Here is a 22,915-nt window from a genome sequence, read left to right on the forward strand (position 1 = left end):
GTTAGAAGAGCTTGTAATAAGTAACTACGTATTTTACATGCAATTTCTTAGAAAAATTGGGAAACCAATCACTCCTTTCTCGTGTAGCCTTAATAAATAAATCACATTTAAATAAATGTACACGTCTCTTTCTTTACACATGTTTATTTCCTATTTCTTGCCTTCCCTTTTTAAGATTTTTATTTTTTTTTGTATGTTAAACTATCTTTCCACGGTTTTAGGTGATTAAATGTCTTCCTAAATCCTATGGAATCACAGTCTTTTGAACAGAAACGGGAAATGTAGTAAGCATAAGTGCCTTGTAGAAATCCATGGTCTCATTGTAATTATTTATATGATTCATTTATTTCATGAACTAAGTAAATTCACCAAACACTATAATGAAATTAAAATGGAAAGCAGATCATCAATCCACAGCTGATTCTTTAAATACCAAGGTCATCCATAATACTACCGCTAAAAAGCCATTACTGTTTAAATTGCAGTTCATCTACTTTTGAATGTCCCATTTGGTTTGGTTTTAGTTGCTTGTACAGAAGACTTGAATGATTTTAGGTTACATGAACATCCAGTTACAAGCAGCCTATTTTGGAGCGACACCGTGTGAGTTAGTTTTCTCTTCATATTCTACACACCATAAAACACACTGGGAGAGGTACTCAACTATGAAACCTGCTCAGACAGTCCTCTGCACTCTTTAATTAACCCTGTTGGCAGTATATTGGGATTGTGAGATGGTCTGTTTTAAGTTGTGTAAAGCCAAATGCTGCATCTCACATTCATCTCTTTCAAGAGTCCCCTGTGTGTACGTCCAGAATGACATTCTATTCCCTATATAGTGCACTACTTTTGACCAGAGGCTCTAGTCAGAAGTAGTGCACTACATAGGGCATAGGGGGCCATTTCAGATGCACTACCAGTGCCTGGTCTCAGAGTCGTGGACAACAACAATACAATATAATTTTTGCTCCAGCATTTTTAACCAATTGATTCATCGTTCAAAACAATTCCAAGGTCACAGCAATATAACAAGCTATTGTCTAATAATAAGTGACTTACTGTACAGTGCCTACAATAAACGTATTTTAAAACACATTTAACCAGTAAAAACCTGGCCTGCAAGAATAATTAGGATGATCTGATTAAATTCCCTTAGCAGAAAAAAACAATTTATCATCTGTAGTATCGTATTCATTTTCTGTACGGGCACTTGGAAATGTGCTTGGGGTGCAAGTGATGGCTTTAGGTATCTCTCTCTCTTTTGTCTTCTTAGTTCGTTACAGCATCTCAAATACATCAAACAATCCTGTCTTTCTGTTTGTCTGTTTAGTTGTTTAGTTGTTTGTGTGTTTGTGAGTTGTGATTAGTTGCATTGTTCTAATAATTCTGTGAGTCTCTGAGTGTTTCATACATAAGGCACTGGAGTAAACCGATTTAAGTTCTTCACGTCACCAGTCCTGTCATGTCTTCATTGCAGATTATCGTCGCCATTTGCCGCCAGGAGAGGATTTAGCTGCAGTTGAGGAAACCCCCATCCCGACGGGATCATGTCGTTTCATTATGGGGTCAGTGGGCACAGTCGTTGGTGAGGGGTACCGTACCTGGTCTAGCTGAAGCGCCCGATACCTGTTTTACAGGAAGGAAGTACAGGGATAATATCAATTGCATTTACTTGATTCCTCGCGTCCTCTCTCCTTGCCTCCGTCTCAAAACCAATTGGATGAGAAGTCAGTGGTCCCTCCCCTCTGACCTTCTCATTCGATGAGTTTTGAGGCGAGAGGACGTGAGGAATCAATGAAATGCAATTTGAAATTCTCACACAGTGACACATGGGTGATAGGTCTGTTAAATGGTGGATGAGATGAGATGTATCATTAGGTTGGAACGGTTGAGTCATGATGTGTGCCAGTATTACTTGGGACATTAGCTTAGCTATTAACGATTAGCAGATGCCGCTAGAACATTCTACTGAGAAAACTGAAACATTCAAGATAAAGAGGGAGTGTTTAAGAGATAAAGAGGGAGTGTTTACGAGATAAAGAGGGAGTGTTTACGAGATAAAGAGGGAGTGTTTGCGAGATAAAGAGGGAGTGTTTACGAGATAAAGAGGGAGTGTTTACGGGATAAAGAGGGAGTGTTTACGAGATAAAGAGGGAGTGTTTACGAGATAAAGAGGGAGTGTTTACGAGATAAAGAGGGAGTGTTTACGGGATAAAGAGGGAGTGTTTACGAGATAAAGAGGGAGTGTTTACGAGATAAAGAGGGAGTGTTTACGAGATAAAGAGGGAGTGTTTACGAAATAAAGTGTGAGTGTTTACGAGATAAAGTGTGAGTGTTTACGAGATAAAGAGGGAGTGTTTACGAGATAAAGAGGGAGTGTTTACGAGATAAAGAGGGAGTGTTTACGAGATAAAGAAGGAGTGTTTACGAGATAAAGAGGGAGTGTTTACGAGATAAAGAGGGAGTGTTTACGAGATAAAGAGGGAGTGTTTACGAGATAAAGAAGGAGTGTTTACGAGATAAAGAGGGAGTGTTTACGAGATAAAGAGGGAGTGTTTACGAGATAAAGAGGGAGTGTTTACGAGATAGAGGGAGAGTTTACGAGATAAAGAGGGAGTGTTTACGAGATAAAGAGGGAGTGTTTGCGAGATAAAGAGGGAGTGTTTACGAGATAAAGAGGGAGTGTTTACGAGATAAAGAGGGAGTGTTTACGAGATAAAGAGGGAGTGTTTACGAGATAAAGAGGGAGTGTTTACGAGATAAAGAGGGAGTGTTTACGAGATAAAGAGGTAGTGTTTACGAGATAAAGTGTGAATGTTTACGAGATAAAGAGGGAGTGTTTACGAGATAAAGAGGGAGTGTTTACGAGATAAAGAGGGAGTGTTTACGAGATAAAGAGGGAGTGTTTACGAGATAGAGGGAGAGTTTACGAGATAAAGAGGGAGTGTTTACGAGATAAAGAGGGAGTGTTTGCGAGATAAAGAGGGAGTGTTTACGAGATAAAGAGGGAGTGTTTACGAGATAAAGAGGGAGTGTTTACGAGATAAAGAGGGAGTGTTTACGAGATAAAGAGGGAGTGTTTACGAGATAAAGAGGTAGTGTTTACGAGATAAAGTGTGAATGTTTACGAGATAAAGAGGGAGTGTTTACGAGATAAAGAGGGAGTGTTTACGAGATAAAGAGGGAGTGTTTCAATGTTTTTGGATGGGTTACTCAAAAAAAATGTAATGCTGATTTCAATTAATTGTTTGTGGTGTCAAGAACAGAATAGTGCGGGTTTTTTTCTGGATAAAAAAAGGGGCTTAGGTGGTGGGCGAGGCAGGGGGTGAGGAAGGGGGTGAGGAAGGGGGCGAGGCAGGGGGTGAGGCAGGGGGTGAGGCAGGGGGTGAGGCAGGGGGCGAGGCAGGGGGTGAGGAAGGGGGTGTGGAAGGGGGTGAGGAAGGGGGTGAGGAAGGGGGTGTGGAAGGGGGCAAGGCCGGCCTGTTGGGGCGGCTGAATTTTAAAAATATTTTAGAGGCCCCCATCTTGACAGTGTAAAGAAATATTAGTATTAGTATTACTATTAGACCCCAAAAAAACCTTAGGCGGCCAGCAAAAGGATTTACCTGTAGTCATACACAGTATATAGCAATGTCAAGTCTGTAACAGTGTTCGGGAATTGTAAATGTAATGTTGGGTTGTCTGTCGTGGGAATGTCCAAGTCAAGAGTGATAAAGTGTTACGAAATCACACCAACAGCTTGACAAGAACACAAACAAATGGATCATTCAATCAACGACACCACCAGGAGAAACGAAATGATTCAGATGTCACAGAGAGAGAATCAGGAAGAGAGCAGCGTTGGCATTACCCTTAGATCTTAACGCTCTCTGTCCCATACACGTTGTAGCCTTCTCTGTACGTGGCAAAGTTCTGGGGGTTGGTCGGGGGAGCTGGCTTCAATTTCTCAGCATTCTTTGCTAGTTTGAGCCGTTTGGTTTCTGCACGCGATTTGTAACAGAACTCAATCAGAGCCACCATCATGGCCAGCCCCAGCCCTCCAACCAGAATATAGAAGACTCCAGCCACATTGCTCAGGCTGAGAGCACTTGTCTTGTCCTGGGGAAGGTGAAGAACATCGTTAGAGGGTTTGCGGTGGAGAGAGTTCTGTAGAGAACAGTGCAGCCTACCAGTATGGCTCTAAAGCACAGTAACGACAGGCCTCCAACTGATCCTTACAGTCTTATAACAGTAAAATACCTAACACTTAGAACTCACATGGATAGTCTATTATCAGACCCCTTCTACAAACTCTCTCTCTGACACTGAAACATGTCTGATGCTACCAATGGCAGATCATACTACAGACCAGAGGCTAATAGCAACAGAAGGTTGACAAAGTAAAGGATGGCTGAGGTTGACTCTAGAAGAGGTCCAGATTGGACTGGTTTTCCTATAGTGGTCCAAGAAGTTGTGAGGAACATCTGAACACCATAGTCAGACCACTCTCCAATGAAGGAGAGACGAGTCACCGCTTTAGTTTGATCTAGGTGAATGTAGAGCTTCCCCTATTCTACAGGTCTTCTTCCATATAAGGAAGCTGCGGTCAGTAACTCACAGGTCAACATTTCAAGCCCTGTCCTGAAAATAATAAAATGTCTTGGTAAACTGTGATACTGTGTAGTCAAATCTCTCTGACATCAAAAAAATACCAGAAGCCATTTTCAGAACGGAATCAAATCATTTTGCTGCTGCTTACTTCCCAAACATGTTAATTGAACATTTGTTCATGAGAGTTTTACCATTTGCACTTTAACCCTTTGAGGTTTGACTGAGAGTCTATATCTGTGGAAAATGTATAGCTACGCCGTCGAGGCTACAGACAGTGATCTGTTAGTTCATTAGCCTGACTAGGTCTCAGAGGGTTAAAAAAAGAGGTTTATTACATTCTTAGACTTCATGTGGATTGGAAACAACAAGATCTCTTCATTGCAACTCCTCGCTCAGACAAAACCCTGAAAAACACCCCACGGTGCTGTAACATCTTACTGAAGTTAATTGGAAGCAGTTGCTCACAACAAGAAGACTTTGTTTGTTCCCCCCACCACAGGAAGCTAAAGAACCCAATAGAAACATTTCCATGCAACCTAGTAACAACACAGATAAATCAAATTTTAATTAAAAGTTTTAGTAAATAGAAACAGCAGCATAATGGTAAGAATATCATGAATGTAAAGTGTGAAAATGAGAAAAAATAGCACTTCATGTCAACAGCTAGTCAACAACTATTCAATGATGGTGTTTGATTATTTTACACAATTTACAATTTCCCCAAGCATATCCTAATGTAATTTACCATTACAGTTTGTGTGGGGGAAAAAAGTAATTACCTATTTCTATAAAAATGACTTTAACATTAACATTAGCCCCCCCAAAAAATGACAAAATATTTTTGGGATGTGATTAGAATTGGGGAAATAGTGCATGATGGATTGGAGCCACTTCTCCATTTTTGTTACATGTATGTGGCAGAATGTTGTTTGTATGAATAAATAACATACTACGAGGTAAAGGGATAGACAGTATAGCTAATGTAGATGTTTCAGTATAGTTGAGTATTTGTTCATATGAACACTGGGAATCAGCACAGTAGACCTGCAGCGACTGACCTTACTTCCAGAGTCCTTGGTTCCACATTCACCCTTATCGTACCACCATTTGTTTTTCAGCTTGTCTAAGATGCCTTGTTCACTGAGTTTCAATACGGCAAGGTTTACAGGAGTTCTTCACGTGGGAAATAACATAAATAACATCATATTATGTTATTTTATGTTATTCATAACTTCATAGCTTACATTACGTCATAACAAAGCGATCGAGCAGGACTCCTGGCCATTGTTACATCACAGAGAACAGGCATTCTAGTCTATTACCTTGTCGTCATTGACCTGCCCTAGTCTAGGGCCAGGGCCTGCTCCTATCGCTTCGAGTAATCGGCAGACGCTGGTAACAGGACGAGCATGTACTGACTGTACACTCCGCTGGTCTGAGATTATCTAACGCTGAGGAAGGTATTTGTTTGTGGGCACAGCAGGGTAGCTTTCTGACCAGCATTTAACAAGTTTGATCCAACTAGAACCTTCTCTTGACTAACAGTAGCAGTAAAGGACTACAAGACAACTGTTGACCTGATATCTTCCCCGCCGGTAGAAGCAGAGGCTTGGACACCTCCTACTGCAACATAACAAGGTGGCTCTGAGATTTGGTTGCAAAGACAACATCAACTTTGAATCTTGGGACACTAATAATGTCATGTATTTTGACATGAAAGTCAGCATTAAAATACTGAATAAAGCAAAAGGTGTTTCACATTAACCTTTTTATAAGAACGTGTGTTATTTCTTGGTGGAGAAACCGTTTTGGATGTAGGCTTTACTATATCCGCTTAGAAGGGGGATTACTGTCAACAGAACCAAGCTACAGTTTTATTACCGGTGTTTAAGCTCAGCTTTGACACATCAGGGGAATAATACATGTGGTTTCTCTCTGTAATATGGTTTCATAAGAAGAACCTGATAAGTAATTGGCAACATTTATTTAAGAAATTCTCACTGCCTTACAACTGACATAGTGCCTTTAACTGTGCATATTCCAAAATGTATATATTTTAAATGAAGTTATGATGATATGATGCTATGATGCTATGATGCTATGTGTGGAGTGAACAATTAACTAATGATGCAGAATAAGGAAGATTGTTCATGTGGTGCTCTATATAGTCGCTATAGAAACAGACTGGTAGTGCTCAATATAGTCCCTATAGAAACAGACTGGTAGTGCTCTACTCTATAGTCCCTATAGAAACAGACTGGTGGTGCTCTACTCTATAGTCCCTATAGAAACAGACTGATGGTGCTCTACTCTATAGTCCCTATAGAAACAGGCTGGTGGTGCTCTACTCTATAGCCCCTATAGAAACATACTGGTGGTGCTATAATCTATAGTCCTTTCAGAAACAGACTGGTGGTGCTCTACTCTATAGTCCCTATAGAAACAGACAGGTAGTGCTCTACTCTATAGCCCCTATAGAAACAGACTGGTGGTGCTCTACTCTATAGCGCCTATAGAAACAGACTGGTGGTGCTCTACTCTATAGTCCCTATAGAAACAGACTGATGGTGCTCTACTCTATAGCCCCTATAGAAACAGACTGGTGGTGCTCTACTCTATAGTCCCTATAGAAACAGACTGGTAGTGCTCTATATAGTCCCTATCGAAACATACTGGTGGTGCTCTACTCTATAGCCCCTATAGAAACAGACTGGTGGTGCTCTACTCTATAGTCTCTATAGAAACAGACTGGTGGTGCTCTATATAGTCCCTATAGAAACAGACTGGTGGTGCTCTACTCTATAGTCCCTATAGAAACAGACTGGTGGTGCTCTACACTATAGTCCCTATAGAAACAGACTGGTGGTGCTCTACTCTATAGCCCCTATAGAAACAGACTGGTGGTGCTCTATATAGTCCCTATAGAAACAGACTGGTGGTGCTCTACTCTATAGCCCCTATAGAAACAGACTGGTAGTGCTCTACTCTATAGTCCCTATAGAAACAGACTGGTGGTGCTCTACTCTATAGTCCCTATAGAAACAGACTGGTGGTGCTCTACTCTATAGTCCCTATAGAAACAGACTGATGGTGCTCTACTCTATAGTCCCTATAGAAACAGGCTGGTGGTGCTCTACTCTCTAGCCCCTATAGAAAAATACTGGTGGTGCTATAATCTATAGTCCCTATAGAAACAGACTGGTGGTGCTCTACTCTTCATCCCCTATAGAAACAGACTGGTGGTGCTCTACTCTATAGCCTCTATAGAAACAGACTGGTGGTGCTCTACTCTATAGTCCCTTTAGAAACAGACAGGTAGTGCTCTATATAGTCCCTATAGAAACAGACTGGTGGTGCTCTACTCTACATCCCCTATAGAAACAGACTGGTGGTGCTCTACTCTATAGTCCCTATAGAAACAGACTGGTGGTGCTCTACTCTATAGTCCCTATAGAAACAGACAGGTAGTGCTCTATATAGTCCCTATAGAAACAGACTGGTGGTGCTCTACTCTATAGTCCCTATAGAAACAGACTGATGGTGCTCTACTCTATAGTCCCTATAGAAACAGACTGGTGGTGCTCTACTCTATAGCCCCTATAGAAACAGACAGGTAGTGCTCTATATAGTCCCTATAGAAACAGACTGGTGGTGCTCTACTCTATAGCGCCTATAGAAACAGACTGGTGGTGCTCTACTCTATAGTCCCTATAGAAACAGACTGATGGTGCTCTACTCTATAGCCCCTATAGAAACAGACTGGTGGTGCTCTACTCTATAGTCCCTATAGAAACAGACTGGTAGTGCTCTATATAGTCCCTATCGAAACATACTGGTGGTGCTCTACTCTATAGCCCCTATAGAAACAGACTGGTGGTGCTCTACTCTATAGTCTCTATAGAAACAGACTGGTGGTGCTCTATATAGTCCCTATAGAAACAGACTGGTGGTGCTCTACTCTATAGTCCCTATAGAAACAGACTGGTGGTGCTCTACACTATAGTCCCTATAGAAACAGACTGGTGGTGCTCTACTCTATAGCCCCTATAGAAACAGACTGGTGGTGCTCTATATAGTCCCTATAGAAACAGACTGGTGGTGCTCTACTCTATAGCCCCTATAGAAACAGACTGGTAGTGCTCTACTCTATAGTCCCTATAGAAACAGACTGGTGGTGCTCTACTCTATAGTCCCTATAGAAACAGACTGGTGGTGCTCTACTCTATAGTCCCTATAGAAACAGACTGATGGTGCTCTACTCTATAGTCCCTATAGAAACAGGCTGGTGGTGCTCTACTCTATAGCCCCTATAGAAAAATACTGGTGGTGCTATAATCTATAGTCCCTATAGAAACAGACTGGTGGTGCTCTACTCTTCATCCCCTATAGAAACAGACTGGTGGTGCTCTACTCTATAGCCTCTATAGAAACAGACTGGTGGTGCTCTACTCTATAGTCCCTTTAGAAACAGACAGGTAGTGCTCTATATAGTCCCTATAGAAACAGACTGGTGGTGCTCTACTCTACATCCCCTATAGAAACAGACTGGTGGTGCTCTACTCTATAGTCCCTATAGAAACAGACTGGTGGTGCTCTACTCTATAGTCCCTATAGAAACAGACAGGTAGTGCTCTATATAGTCCCTATAGAAACAGACTGGTGGTGCTCTACTCTATAGTCCCTATAGAAACAGACTGATGGTGCTCTACTCTATAGTCCCTATAGAAACAGACTGGTGGTGCTCTACTCTATAGCCCCTATAGAAACAGACAGGTAGTGCTCTATATAGTCCCTATAGAAACAGACTGGTGGTGCTCTACTCTATAGTCCCTATAGAAACAGACTGATGGTGCTCTACTCTATAGTCCCTATAGAAACAGGCTGGTGGTGCTCTACTCTATAGCCCCTATAGAAACATACTGGTGGTGCTATAATCTATAGTCCCTATAGAAACAGACTGGTGGTGCTCTACTCTATAGTCCCTATAGAAACAGACTGGTGGTGCTCTACTCTATAGTCCCTATAGAAACAGACATGTAGTGCTCTACTCTATAGCCCCTATAGAAACAGACAGGTAGTGCTCTACTCTATAGCCCCTATAGAAACAGACTGGTGGTGCTCTACTCTATAGCCCCTATAGAAACAGACTGGTGGTGCTCTACTCTATAGTCCCTATAGAAACAGACTGATGGTGCTCTACTCTATAGCCCCTATAGAAACATACTGGCGGTGCTATAATCTATAGTCCCTATAGAAACAGACTGGTGGTGCTCTACTCTATAGTCCCTATAGAAACAGACAGGTAGTGCTCTACTCTATAGCCCCTATAGAAACAGACTGGTGGTGCTCTACTCTATAGCCCCTATAGAAACAGACTGGTGGTGCTCTACTCTATAGTCCCTATAGAAACAGACTGATGGTGCTCTACTCTATAGCCCCTATAGAAACAGACTGGTGGTGCTCTACTCTATAGTCCCTATAGAAACAGACTGGTAGTGCTCTATATAGTCCCTATCGAAACATACTGGTGGTGCTCTACTCTATAGCCCCTATAGAAACAGACTGGTGGTGCTCTACTCTATAGTCTCTATAGAAACAGACTGGTGGTGCTCTATATAGTCCCTATAGAAACAGACTGGTGGTGCTCTACACTATAGTCCCTATAGAAACAGACTGGTGGTGCTCTACTCTATAGCCCCTATAGAAACAGACTGGTGGTGCTCTACTATATAGCCCCTATAGAAACAGACTGGTGGTGCTCTATATAGTCCCTATAGAAACAGACTGGTAGTGCTCTACTCTATAGTCCCTATAGAAACAGACTGGTGGTGCTCTACTCTATAGCCCCTATAGAAGCAGACTGATGGTGCTCTACTCTATAGCCCCTATAGAAACAGACTGGTGGTGCTCTATATAGTCCCTATAGAAACAGACTGGTGGTGCTCTACTCTATAGCCCCTATAGAAACAGACTGGTGGTGCTCTACTCTATAGCCCCTATAGAAACAGACTGGTGGTGCTCTACTCTATAGTCCCTATAGAAACAGACTGGTGGTGCTCTACTCTATAGCCCCTATAGAAACAGACTGGTGGTGCTCTACTCTATAGTCCCTATAGAAACAGACTGGTAGTGCTCTACTCTATAGTCCCTATAGAAACAGACTGGTGGTGCTCTACTCTATAGCCCCTATAGAAACAGACTGGTGGTGCTCTATATAGTCCCTATAGAAACAGACTGGTGGTGCTCTACTCTATAGCCCCTATAGAAACAGACTGGTAGTGCTCTACTCTATAGTCCCTATAGAAACAGACTGGTGGTGCTCTACTCTATAGTCCCTATAGAAACAGACTGGTGGTGCTCTACTCTATAGTCCCTATAGAAACAGACTGATGGTGCTCTACTCTATAGTCCCTATAGAAACAGGCTGGTGGTGCTCTACTCTATAGCCCCTATAGAAAAATACTGGTGGTGCTATAATCTATAGTCCCTATAGAAACAGACTGGTGGTGCTCTACTCTTCATCCCCTATAGAAACAGACTGGTGGTGCTCTACTCTATAGCCTCTATAGAAACAGACTGGTGGTGCTCTACTCTATAGTCCCTTTAGAAACAGACAGGTAGTGCTCTATATAGTCCCTATAGAAACAGACTGGTGGTGCTCTACTCTACATCCCCTATAGAAACAGACTGGTGGTGCTCTACTCTATAGTCCCTATAGAAACAGACTGGTGGTGCTCTACTCTATAGTCCCTATAGAAACAGACAGGTAGTGCTCTATATAGTCCCTATAGAAACAGACTGGTGGTGCTCTACTCTATAGTCCCTATAGAAACAGACTGATGGTGCTCTACTCTATAGTCCCTATAGAAACAGACTGGTGGTGCTCTACTCTATAGCCCCTATAGAAACAGACAGGTAGTGCTCTATATAGTCCCTATAGAAACAGACTGGTGGTGCTCTACTCTATAGTCCCTATAGAAACAGACTGATGGTGCTCTACTCTATAGTCCCTATAGAAACAGGCTGGTGGTGCTCTACTCTATAGCCCCTATAGAAACATACTGGTGGTGCTATAATCTATAGTCCCTATAGAAACAGACTGGTGGTGCTCTACTCTATAGTCCCTATAGAAACAGACTGGTGGTGCTCTACTCTATAGTCCCTATAGAAACAGACAGGTAGTGCTCTACTCTATAGCCCCTATAGAAACAGACAGGTAGTGCTCTACTCTATAGCCCCTATAGAAACAGACTGGTGGTGCTCTACTCTATAGCCCCTATAGAAACAGACTGGTGGTGCTCTACTCTATAGTCCCTATAGAAACAGACTGATGGTGCTCTACTCTATAGCCCCTATAGAAACATACTGGCGGTGCTATAATCTATAGTCCCTATAGAAACAGACTGGTGGTGCTCTACTCTATAGTCCCTATAGAAACAGACAGGTAGTGCTCTACTCTATAGCCCCTATAGAAACAGACTGGTGGTGCTCTACTCTATAGCCCCTATAGAAACAGACTGGTGGTGCTCTACTCTATAGTCCCTATAGAAACAGACTGATGGTGCTCTACTCTATAGCCCCTATAGAAACAGACTGGTGGTGCTCTACTCTATAGTCTCTATAGAAACAGACTGGTGGTGCTCTATATAGTCCCTATAGAAACAGACTGGTGGTGCTTTACTCTATAGTCCCTATAGAAACAGACTGGTAGTGCTCTACACTATAGTCCCTATAGAAACAGACTGGTGGTGCTCTACTCTATAGCCCCTATAGAAACAGACTGGTGGTGCTCTACTATATAGCCCCTATAGAAACAGACTGGTGGTGCTCTATATAGTCCCTATAGAAACAGACTGGTAGTGCTCTACTCTATAGTCCCTATAGAAACAGACTGGTGGTGCTCTACTCTATAGCCCCTATAGAAGCAGACTGATGGTGCTCTACTCTATAGCCCCTATAGAAACAGACTGGTGGTGCTCTATATAGTCCCTATAGAAACAGACTGGTGGTGCTCTACTCTATAGCCCCTATAGAAACAGACTGGTGGTGCTCTACTCTATAGCCCCTATAGAAACAGACTGGTGGTGCTCTACTCTATAGTCCCTATAGAAACAGACTGGTGGTGCTCTACTCTATAGCCCCTATAGAAACAGACTGGTGGTGCTCTACTCTATAGTCCCTATAGAAACAGACTGGTAGTGCTCTACTCTATAGTCCCTATAGAAACAGACTGGTGGTGCTCTACTCTATAGCCCCTACAGAAACAGACTGGTGGTGCTCTACTCTATAGTCCCTATAGAAACAGACTGGTAGTGCTCTACTCTACATCCCCTATAGAAACAGACTGGTGGTGCTCTACTCTATAGTCCCTATAGAAACAGACTGGTGGTGCTCTATATAGTCCCTATAGAAACAGACTGGTGGTGCTCTACTCTATAGCCCCTATAGAAACAGACTGGTGGTGCTCTACTCTATAGTCCCTATAGAAACAGACAGGTAGTGCTCTACTCTACATCCCCTATAGAAACAGACTGGTGGTGCTCTACTCTATAGTCCCTATAGAAACAGACTGGTGGTGCTCTATATAGTCCCTATAGAAACAGACTGGTGGTGCTCTACTCTATAGTCCCTATAGAAACAGACTGGTGGTGCTCTATATAGTCCCTATAGAAACAGACTGGTGGTGCTCTACTCTATAGCCCCTATAGAAACAGACTGGTGGTGCTCTACTCTATAGACCCTATAGAAACAGACTGGTGGTGCTCTACTCTATAGTCCCTATAGAAACAGACTGGTGGTGCTCTACTCTATAGTCCCTATAGAAACAGACTGGTGGTGCTCTACTCTATAGTCCCTATAGAAACAGACTGGTGGTGCTCTACTCTATAGCCCCTATAGAAACAGACTGGTGGTGCTCTACTCTATAGCCCCTATAGAAACAGACTGGTGGTGCTCTACTCTATAGTCCCTATAGAAACAGACTGGTGGTGTTCTACTCTATAGTCCCTATATAAACAGACTGGTAGTGCTCTACTCTATAGCCCCTATAGAAACAGACTGGTGGTGCTCTACTCTATAGCCCCTATAGAAACAGACTGGTGGTGCTCTACTCTATAGTCCCTATAGAAACAGACTGGTGGTGCTCTACTCTATAGTCCCTATAGAAACAGACTGGTGGTGCTCTACTCTATAGTCCCTATAGAAACAGACTGGTGGTGCTCTACTCTATAGTCCATATATAAACAGACTGGTGGTGCTCTACTCTATAGCCCCTATAGAAACAGACTGGTGGTGCTCTCCTCTATAGTCCCTATAGAAACAGACTGGTAGTGCTCTACTCTATAGCCCCTATAGAAACAGACTGGTGGTGCTCTACTCTATAGCCCCTATAGAAACAGACTGGTGGTGCTCTACTCTATAGTCCCTATATAAACAGACTGGTAGTGCTCTACTCTATAGCCCCTATAGAAACAGACTGGTGGTGCTCTACTCTACATCCTCTATAGAAACAGACTGGTGGTGCTCTACTCTATAGTCCCTATAGAAACAGACTGGTGGTGCTCTACTCTATAGTCCCTATAGAAACAGACAGGTAGTGCTCTATATAGTCCCTATAGAAACAGACTGGTGGTGCTCTACTCTATAGTCCCTATAGAAACAGACTGGTGGTGCTCTACTCTACATCCCCTATAGAAACAGACTGGTGGTGCTCTACTCTATAGTCCCTATAGAAACAGAATGGTGGTGCTATACTCTATAGTCCCTATAGAAACAGACTGGTGGTGCTCTATATAGTCCCTATAGAAACAGACTGGTGGTGCTCTACTCTATAGACCCTAAGAAACAGACTGGTGGTGCTCTACTCTATAGTCCCTATAGAAACAGACTGGTGGTGCTCTATATAGTCCCTATAGATACATACTGGTGGTGTTCTACTCTATAGCCCCTATAGAAACAGATTGGTGGTATTCTACTCTATAGCCACTATAGAAACAGACTGGTAGTGCTCTATATAGTCCCTATAGAAACAGACTGGTGGTGCTCTACTCTATAGCCCCTATAGAAACAGACTGGGGGTGCTCTACTCTATAGTCCCTATAGAAACAGACTGGTGGTGCTCTACTCTATAGCCCCTATAGAAACAGACTGGTGGTGCTCTACTCTATAGTCCCTATAGGAACAGACAGGTAGTGCTCTATATAGTCCCTATAGAAACAGACTGGTGGTGCTCTACTCTATAGCCCCTATAGAAACAGACTGGTGGTGCTCTACTCTATAGTCCCTATAGAAACAGACTGGTGGTGCTCTACACTATAGTCCCTATAGAAACAGACTGTTAGTGCTCTACTCTATAGCCCCTATGGAAACAGACTGGTGGTGCTCTACTCTATAGTCCCTATAGAAACAGACTGGTAGTGCTCTACTCTATAGCCCCTATAGAAACAGACTGGTGGTGCTCTAGTCTATAGTCCCTATAGAAACAGACTGGTGGTGCTCTACTCTATAGTCCCTATAGAAACAGACTGGTGGTGCTCTACTCTATAGCCCCTATAGAAATAGACTGGTGGTGCTCTACTCTACATCCCCTATAGAAACAGACTTGTAGTGCTCTACTCTATAGTCCCTATAGAAACAGACTGGTAGTGCTCTACTCTATAGTCCCTATAGAAACAGACTGGTGGTGCTCTACTCTATAGTCCCTATAGAAACAGACAGGTAGTGCTCAATATAGTCCCTATAGAAACAGACTGGTGGTGCTCTACTCTATAGTCCCTATAGAAACAGACAGGTAGTGCTCAATATAGTCCCTTTAGAAACAGACTGGTGGTGCTAAATATAGTCCCTATAGAAACAGACTGGTGGTGCTCTAAATAGTCCCTATAGAAACAGACTGGTGGTGCTCTACTCTATAGTCCCTATAGAAACAGACTGGTGGTGCTAAATATAGTCCCTATAGAAACAGACTGGTGGTGCTCTATATAGTCCCTATAGAAACAGACTGGTGGTGCTCTACTCTATAACCCCTATAGAAACCGACTGGTGGTGCTCTACTCTACATCCCCTATAGAAACAGACTTGTAGTGCTCTACTCTATAGTCCCTATAGAAACAGACTGGTAGTGCTCTACTCTATAGTCCCTATAGAAACAGACTGGTGGTGCTCTACTCTATAGTCCCTATAGAAACAGACAGGTAGTGCTCAATATAGTCCCTATAGAAACAGACTGGTGGTGCTCTACTCTATAGTCCCTATAGAAACAGACAGGTAGTGCTCAATATAGTCCCTTTAGAAACAGACTGGTGGTGCTAAATATAGTCCCTATAGAAACAGACTGGTGGTGCTCTATATAGTCCCTATAGAAACAGACTGGTGGTGCTCTACTCTATAGTCCCTATAGAAACAGACTGGTGGTGCTCTATATAGTCCCTATAGAAACAGACTGGTGGTGCTCTACTCTATAGTCCCTATAGAAACAGACTGGTGGTGTTCTACTCTATAGTCCCTATATAAACAGACTGGTAGTGCTCTACTCTATAGCCCCTATAGAAACAGACTGGTGGTGCTCTACTCTATAGCCCCTATAGAAACAGACTGGTGGTGCTCTACTCTATAGTCCCTATAGAAACAGACTGGTGGTGCTCTACTCTATAGTCCCTATAGAAACAGACTGGTGGTGCTCTACTCTATAGTCCCTATAGAAACAGACTGGTGGTGCTCTACTCTATAGTCCATATATAAACAGACTGGTGGTGCTCTACTCTATAGCCCCTATAGAAACAGACTGGTGGTGCTCTCCTCTATAGTCCCTATAGAAACAGACTGGTAGTGCTCTACTCTATAGCCCCTATAGAAACAGACTGGTGGTGCTCTACTCTATAGCCCCTATAGAAACAGACTGGTGGTGCTCTACTCTATAGTCCCTATATAAACAGACTGGTAGTGCTCTACTCTATAGCCCCTATAGAAACAGACTGGTGGTGCTCTACTCTACATCCCCTATAGAAACAGACTGGTGGTGCTCTACTCTATAGTCCCTATAGAAACAGACTGGTGGTGCTCTACTCTATAGTCCCTATAGAAACAGACAGGTAGTGCTCTATATAGTCCCTATAGAAACAGACTGGTGGTGCTCTACTCTATAGTCCCTATAGAAACAGACTGGTGGTGCTCTACTCTACATCCCCTATAGAAACAGACTGGTGGTGCTCTACTCTATAGTCCCTATAGAAACAGAATGGTGGTGCTATACTCTATAGTCCCTATAGAAACAGACTGGTGGTGCTCTATATAGTCCCTATAGAAACAGACTGGTGGTGCTCTACTCTATAGACCCTAAGAAACAGACTGGTGGTGCTCTACTCTATAGTCCCTATAGAAACAGACTGGTGGTGCTCTATATAGTCCCTATAGATACATACTGGTGGTGTTCTACTCTATAGCCCCTATAGAAACAGATTGGTGGTATTCTACTCTATAGCCACTATAGAAACAGACTGGTAGTGCTCTATATAGTCCCTATAGAAACAGACTGGTGGTGCTCTACTCTATAGCCCCTATAGAAACAGACTGGGGGTGCTCTACTCTATAGTCCCTATAGAAACAGACTGGTGGTGCTCTACTCTATAGCCCCTATAGAAACAGACTGGTGGTGCTCTACTCTATAGTCCCTATAGGAACAGACAGGTAGTGCTCTATATAGTCCCTATAGAAACAGACTGGTGGTGCTCTACTCTATAGCCCCTATAGAAACAGACTGGTGGTGCTCTACACTATAGTCCCTATAGAAACAGACTGTTAGTGCTCTACTCTATAGCCCCTATGGAAACAGACTGGTGGTGCTCTACTCTATAGTCCCTATAGAAACAGACTGGTAGTGCTCTACTCTATAGCCCCTATAGAAACAGACTGGTGGTGCTCTAGTCTATAGTCCCTATAGAAACAGACTGGTGGTGCTCTACTCTATAGTCCCTATAGAAACAGACTGGTGGTGCTCTACTCTATAGCCCCTATAGAAATAGACTGGTGGTGCTCTACTCTACATCCCCTATAGAAACAGACTTGTAGTGCTCTACTCTATAGTCCCTATAGAAACAGACTGGTAGTGCTCTACTCTATAGTCCCTATAGAAACAGACTGGTGGTGCTCTACTCTATAGTCCCTATAGAAACAGACAGGTAGTGCTCAATATAGTCCCTATAGAAACAGGCTGGTGGTGCTCTACTCTATAGTCCCTATAGAAACAGACAGGTAGTGCTCAATATAGTCCCTTTAGAAACAGACTGGTGGTGCTAAATATAGTCCCTATAGAAACAGACTGGTGGTGCTCTAAATAGTCCCTATAGAAACAGACTGGTGGTGCTCTACTCTATAGTCCCTATAGAAACAGACTGGTGGTGCTAAATATAGTCCCTATAGAAACAGACTGGTGGTGCTCTATATAGTCCCTATAGAAACAGACTGGTGGTGCTCTATATAGTCCCTATAGAAACAGACTGGTGGTGCTCTACTCTATAGTCCCTATAGAAACAGACTGGTGGTGCTCTATATAGTCCCTATAGAAACAGACTGGTGGTGCTCTACTCTATAACCCCTATAGAAACCGACTGGTGGTGCTCTACTCTATAGCCCCTATAGAAACAGACTGGTGGTGCTCTACTCTATAGTTCCTATATAAACAGACAGGTAGTGCTCTATATAGCCCCTATAGAAACAGACTGGTGGTGCTCTACACTATAGTCCCTATAGAAACAGACTGGTAGTGCTCTACTCTATAGCCCCTATAGAAACAGACTGGTGGTGCTCTACTCTATAGTCCCTATAGAAACAGACTGGTGGTGCTCTACTCTATTGTCGCTATAGAAACAGACTGGTGGTGCTCTACTCTATAGTCCCTATAGAAACAGACAGGTAGTGCTCTATATAGTCCTATAGCAACAGACTGGTAGTGCTCTATATAGTCACTATAGAAACAGACTGGTAGTGCTCTATATAGTCGCTATAGAAACAGACTGGTAGTGCTCTATATAGTCCCTATAGAAACAGAAAGGTATTGCTCAATATAGTCCTTATAGAAACAGACTGGTGGTAATCTACTCTATAGCCCCTATAGAATAAAACTGGTAGTGCTCTATATAGTCCCTATAGAAACAGACTGGTGGTACTCTACTCTATAGCCCCTATAGAAACAGACTGGTGGTGCTCTACTCTATAGTCCCTATAGAAACAGACTCCTGGTGCTCTACTCTATAGTCCCTATAGAAACAGACTCCTGGTGCTCTACTCTATAGTCCCTATAGAAACAGGCTGGTGGTGCTCTACTCTATAGTCCCTATAGAAACAGACTGGTGGTGCTCTACTCTATAGTCCCTATAGAAACAGACTGGTGGTGCTCTACTCTACATCCCCTATAGAAACAGACTGGTGGTGCTCTATATAGTCCCTATAGAAACAGACTCCTGGTGCTCTACTCTATAGTCCCTATAGAAACAGGCTGGTGGTGCTCTTCTCTATAGCCCCTATAGAAACAGACTGGTAGTGCTCTACTCTACATCCCCTATAGAAACAGACTGGTGGTGCTCTACTCTATAGCCCCTATAGAAACAGACTGGTGGTGCTCTACTCTATAGCCCATACAGAAACAGACTGGTGGTGCTCTACTCTACATCCCCTATAGAAACAGACTGGTGGTGCTCTACTCTATAGTCCCTATAGAAACAGACTGGTAGTGCTCTACTCTACATCCCCTATAGAAACAGACTGGTGGTGCTCTACTCTACATCCCCTATAGAAACAGACTGGTGGTGCTCTACTCTATAGCCCCTATAGAAACAGACTGGTGGAGCTCTACTCTTCAGCCCATATAGAAACAGACTGGTGGTGCTCTACTCTATAGCCCCTATAGAAACAGACTGGTGGTGCCCTACTCTACATCCCCTAAAGAAACAGACTGGTAGTGCTCTATATAGTCCCTATAGAAACAGACTGGTAGTGCTCTACTCTATAGTCCCTATAGAAACAGACAGGTAGTGCTCTATATAGTCCCTATAGAAACAGACTGGTGGTGCTCTACTCTATAGTCCCTATAGAAACAGACTGGTGGTGCTCTACTATATAGTCCCTATAGAAACAGACTGGTGGTGCTCTACTATATAGTCCCTATAGAAACAGACTGGTGGTGCTCTACTCTATAGTCCCTATAGAAACAGACTGGTGGTGCTCTACTATATAGTCCCTATAGAAACAGACTGGTGGTGCTCTACTCTATAGTCCCTATAGAAACAGACTGGTGGTGCTCTACTCTATAGTCCCAATAGAAACAGACTGGTGGTGCTCTATATAGTCCCTATATAAACAGACTGGTGGTGCTCTACTCTATAGTCCCTATAGAAACAGACTGGTGGTGCTCTACTCTATAGTCCCTATAGAAACAGACTGATGGTGCTCTACTCTATAGTCCCTATAGAAACAGACTGGTTGTGCTCTACTCTATAGTTCCTATAGAAACAGACTGATGGTGCTCTACTCTATAGTCCCTATAGAAACAGACTGGTGGTGCTCTACTCTATAGTCCCAATAGAAACAGACTGGTGGTGCTCTATATAGTCCCTATATAAACAGACTGGTGGTGCTCTACTCTATAGTCCCTATAGAAACAGACTGGTGGTGCTCTACTCTATAGTCCCTATAGAAACAGACTGGTGGTGCTCTACTCTATAGTCCCTATAGAAACAGACTGGTGGTGCCCTACTCTATAGTCCCTATAGAAACAGACTGGTAGTGCTCTATATAGTCCCTATAGAAACAGACTGGTGGTGCCCTACTCTATAGTCCCTATAGAAACAGACTGGTGGTGCTCTACTCTATAGCCACTATAGAAACAGACTGGTAGTGCTCTATATAGTCCCTATAGAAACAGACTGGTGGTGCCCTACTCTATAGTCCCTATAGAAACAGACTGGTTGTGCTCTACTCTATAGTCCCTATAGAAACAGACTGGTGGTGCCCTACTCTATAGCGCCTATAGAAACAGACTGGTGGTACTCTACTCTATAGTCCCTATAGAAACAGACTGATGGTGCTCTACTCTATAGTCCCTATAGAAACAGACTGGTTGTGCTCTACTCTATAGTCCCTATAGAAACAGACTGATGGTGCTCTACTCTATAGTCCCTATAGAAACAGACTGGTGGTGCTCTACTCTATAGTCCCAATAGAAACAGACTGGTGGTGCTCTATATAGTCCCTATATAAACAGACTGGTGGTGCTCTACTCTATAGTCCCTATAGAAACAGACTGGTGGTGCTCTACTCTATAGTCCCTATAGAAACAGACTGGTGGTGCCCTACTCTATAGTCCCTATAGAAACAGACTGGTTGTGCTCTACTCTATAGCCCCTATATAAACAGACTGGTGGTGCTCTACTCTATAGTCCCTATAGAAACAGACTCCTGGTGCTCTACTCTATAGTCCCTATAGAAACAGGCTGGTGGTGCTCTACTCTATAGTCCCTATAGAAACAGACTGGTGGTGCTCTACTCTATAGTCCCTATAGAAACAGACTGGTGGTGCTCTACTCTACATCCCCTATAGAAACAGACTGGTGGTGCTCTATATAGTCCCTATAGAAACAGACTCCTGGTGCTCTACTCTATAGTCCCTATAGAAACAGGCTGGTGGTGCTCTTCTCTATAGCCCCTATAGAAACAGACTGGTAGTGCTCTACTCTACATCCCCTATAGAAACAGACTGGTGGTGCTCTACTCTGTAGCCCCTATAGAAACAGACTGGTGGTGCTCTACTCTATAGCCCATACAGAAACAGACTGGTGGTGCTCTACTCTACATCCCCTATAGAAACAGACTGGTGGTGCTCTACTCTATAGTCCCTATAGAAACAGACTGGTAGTGCTCTACTCTACATCCCCTATAGAAACAGACTGGTGGTGCTCTACTCTACATCCCCTATAGAAACAGACTGGTGGTGCTCTACTCTATAGCCCCTATAGAAACAGACTGGTGGAGCTCTACTCTTCAGCCCATATAGAAACAGACTGGTGGTGCTCTACTCTATAGCCCCTATAGAAACAGACTGGTGGTGCCCTACTCTACATCCCCTAAAGAAACAGACTGGTAGTGCTCTATATAGTCCCTATAGAAACAGACTGGTAGTGCTCTACTCTATAGTCCCTATAGAAACAGACAGGTAGTGCTCTATATAGTCCCTATAGAAACAGACTGGTGGTGCTCTACTCTATAGTCCCTATAGAAACAGACTGGTGGTGCTCTACTATATAGTCCCTATAGAAACAGACTGGTGGTGCTCTACTATATAGTCCCTATAGAAACAGACTGGTGGTGCTCTACTCTATAGTCCCTATAGAAACAGACTGGTGGTGCTCTACTATATAGTCCCTATAGAAACAGACTGGTGGTGCTCTACTCTATAGTCCCTATAGAAACAGACTGGTGGTGCTCTATATAGTCCCTATAGAAAACAGACTGGTGGTACTCTACTCTATAGTCCCTATAGAAACAGACTGATGGTGCTCTACTCTATAGTCCCTATAGAAACAGACTGGTTGTGCTCTACTCTATAGTTCCTATAGAAACAGACTGATGGTGCTCTACTCTATAGTCCCTATAGAAACAGACTGGTGGTGCTCTACTCTATAGTCCCAATAGAAACAGACTGGTGGTGCTCTATATAGTCCCTATATAAACAGACTGGTGGTGCTCTACTCTATAGTCCCTATAGAAACAGACTGGTGGTGCTCTACTCTATAGTCCCTATAGAAACAGACTGGTGGTGCTCTACTCTATAGTCCCTATAGAAACAGACTGGTGGTGCCCTACTCTATAGTCCCTATAGAAACAGACTGGTTGTGCTCTACTCTATAGCCACTATAGAAAACAGACTGGTGGTACTCTACTCTATAGTCCCTATAGAAACAGACTGATGGTGCTCTACTCTATAGTCCCTATAGAAACAGACTGGTTGTGCTCTACTCTATAGTTCCTATAGAAACAGACTGATGGTGCTCTACTCTATAGTCCCTATAGAAACAGACTGGTGGTGCTCTACTCTATAGTCCCAATAGAAACAGACTGGTGGTGCTCTATATAGTCCCTATATAAACAGACTGGTGGTGCTCTACTCTATAGTCCCTATAGAAACAGACTGGTGGTGCTCTACTCTATAGTCCCTATAGAAACAGACTGGTGGTGCCCTACTCTATAGTCCCTATAGAAACAGACTGGTTGTGCTCTACTCTATAGTCCCTATAGAAACAGACTGGTGGTGCCCTACTCTATAGCGCCTATAGAA

General features: G+C 43.1%; 1 protein-coding gene across 3 annotated transcripts in view; it reads right to left on the bottom strand.

Moving 5' to 3' along the window:
* Window positions 1-326: 326 nt before the first annotated feature.
* Window positions 327-22,915, bottom strand: part of LOC129858422 (glutamate receptor 3-like) — a 197,850-nt gene continuing 175,261 nt past the window's right edge. Inside the window, exons 12-14 of one of the 3 annotated variants that reach the window (XM_055927629.1) lie at window positions 5,649-5,763; window positions 3,851-4,098; window positions 327-1,626 (exon numbers count right to left, since the gene is read on the bottom strand). In XM_055927629.1, the coding sequence (XP_055783604.1) occupies window positions 3,853-4,098; window positions 5,649-5,763 (361 nt within the window). In that variant the 3' untranslated portion in view covers window positions 327-1,626; window positions 3,851-3,852. Of the gene's footprint in view, window positions 1,627-3,850; window positions 5,764-22,915 lie in introns of those variants that run through there. The other 2 variants (XM_055927628.1, XM_055927630.1) reach the window with 2 other exon arrangements.

This window comes from Salvelinus fontinalis, chromosome 6 (assembly GCF_029448725.1).
Source record: "Salvelinus fontinalis isolate EN_2023a chromosome 6, ASM2944872v1, whole genome shotgun sequence".
Lineage (NCBI taxonomy): Eukaryota > Metazoa > Chordata > Actinopteri > Salmoniformes > Salmonidae > Salvelinus > Salvelinus fontinalis.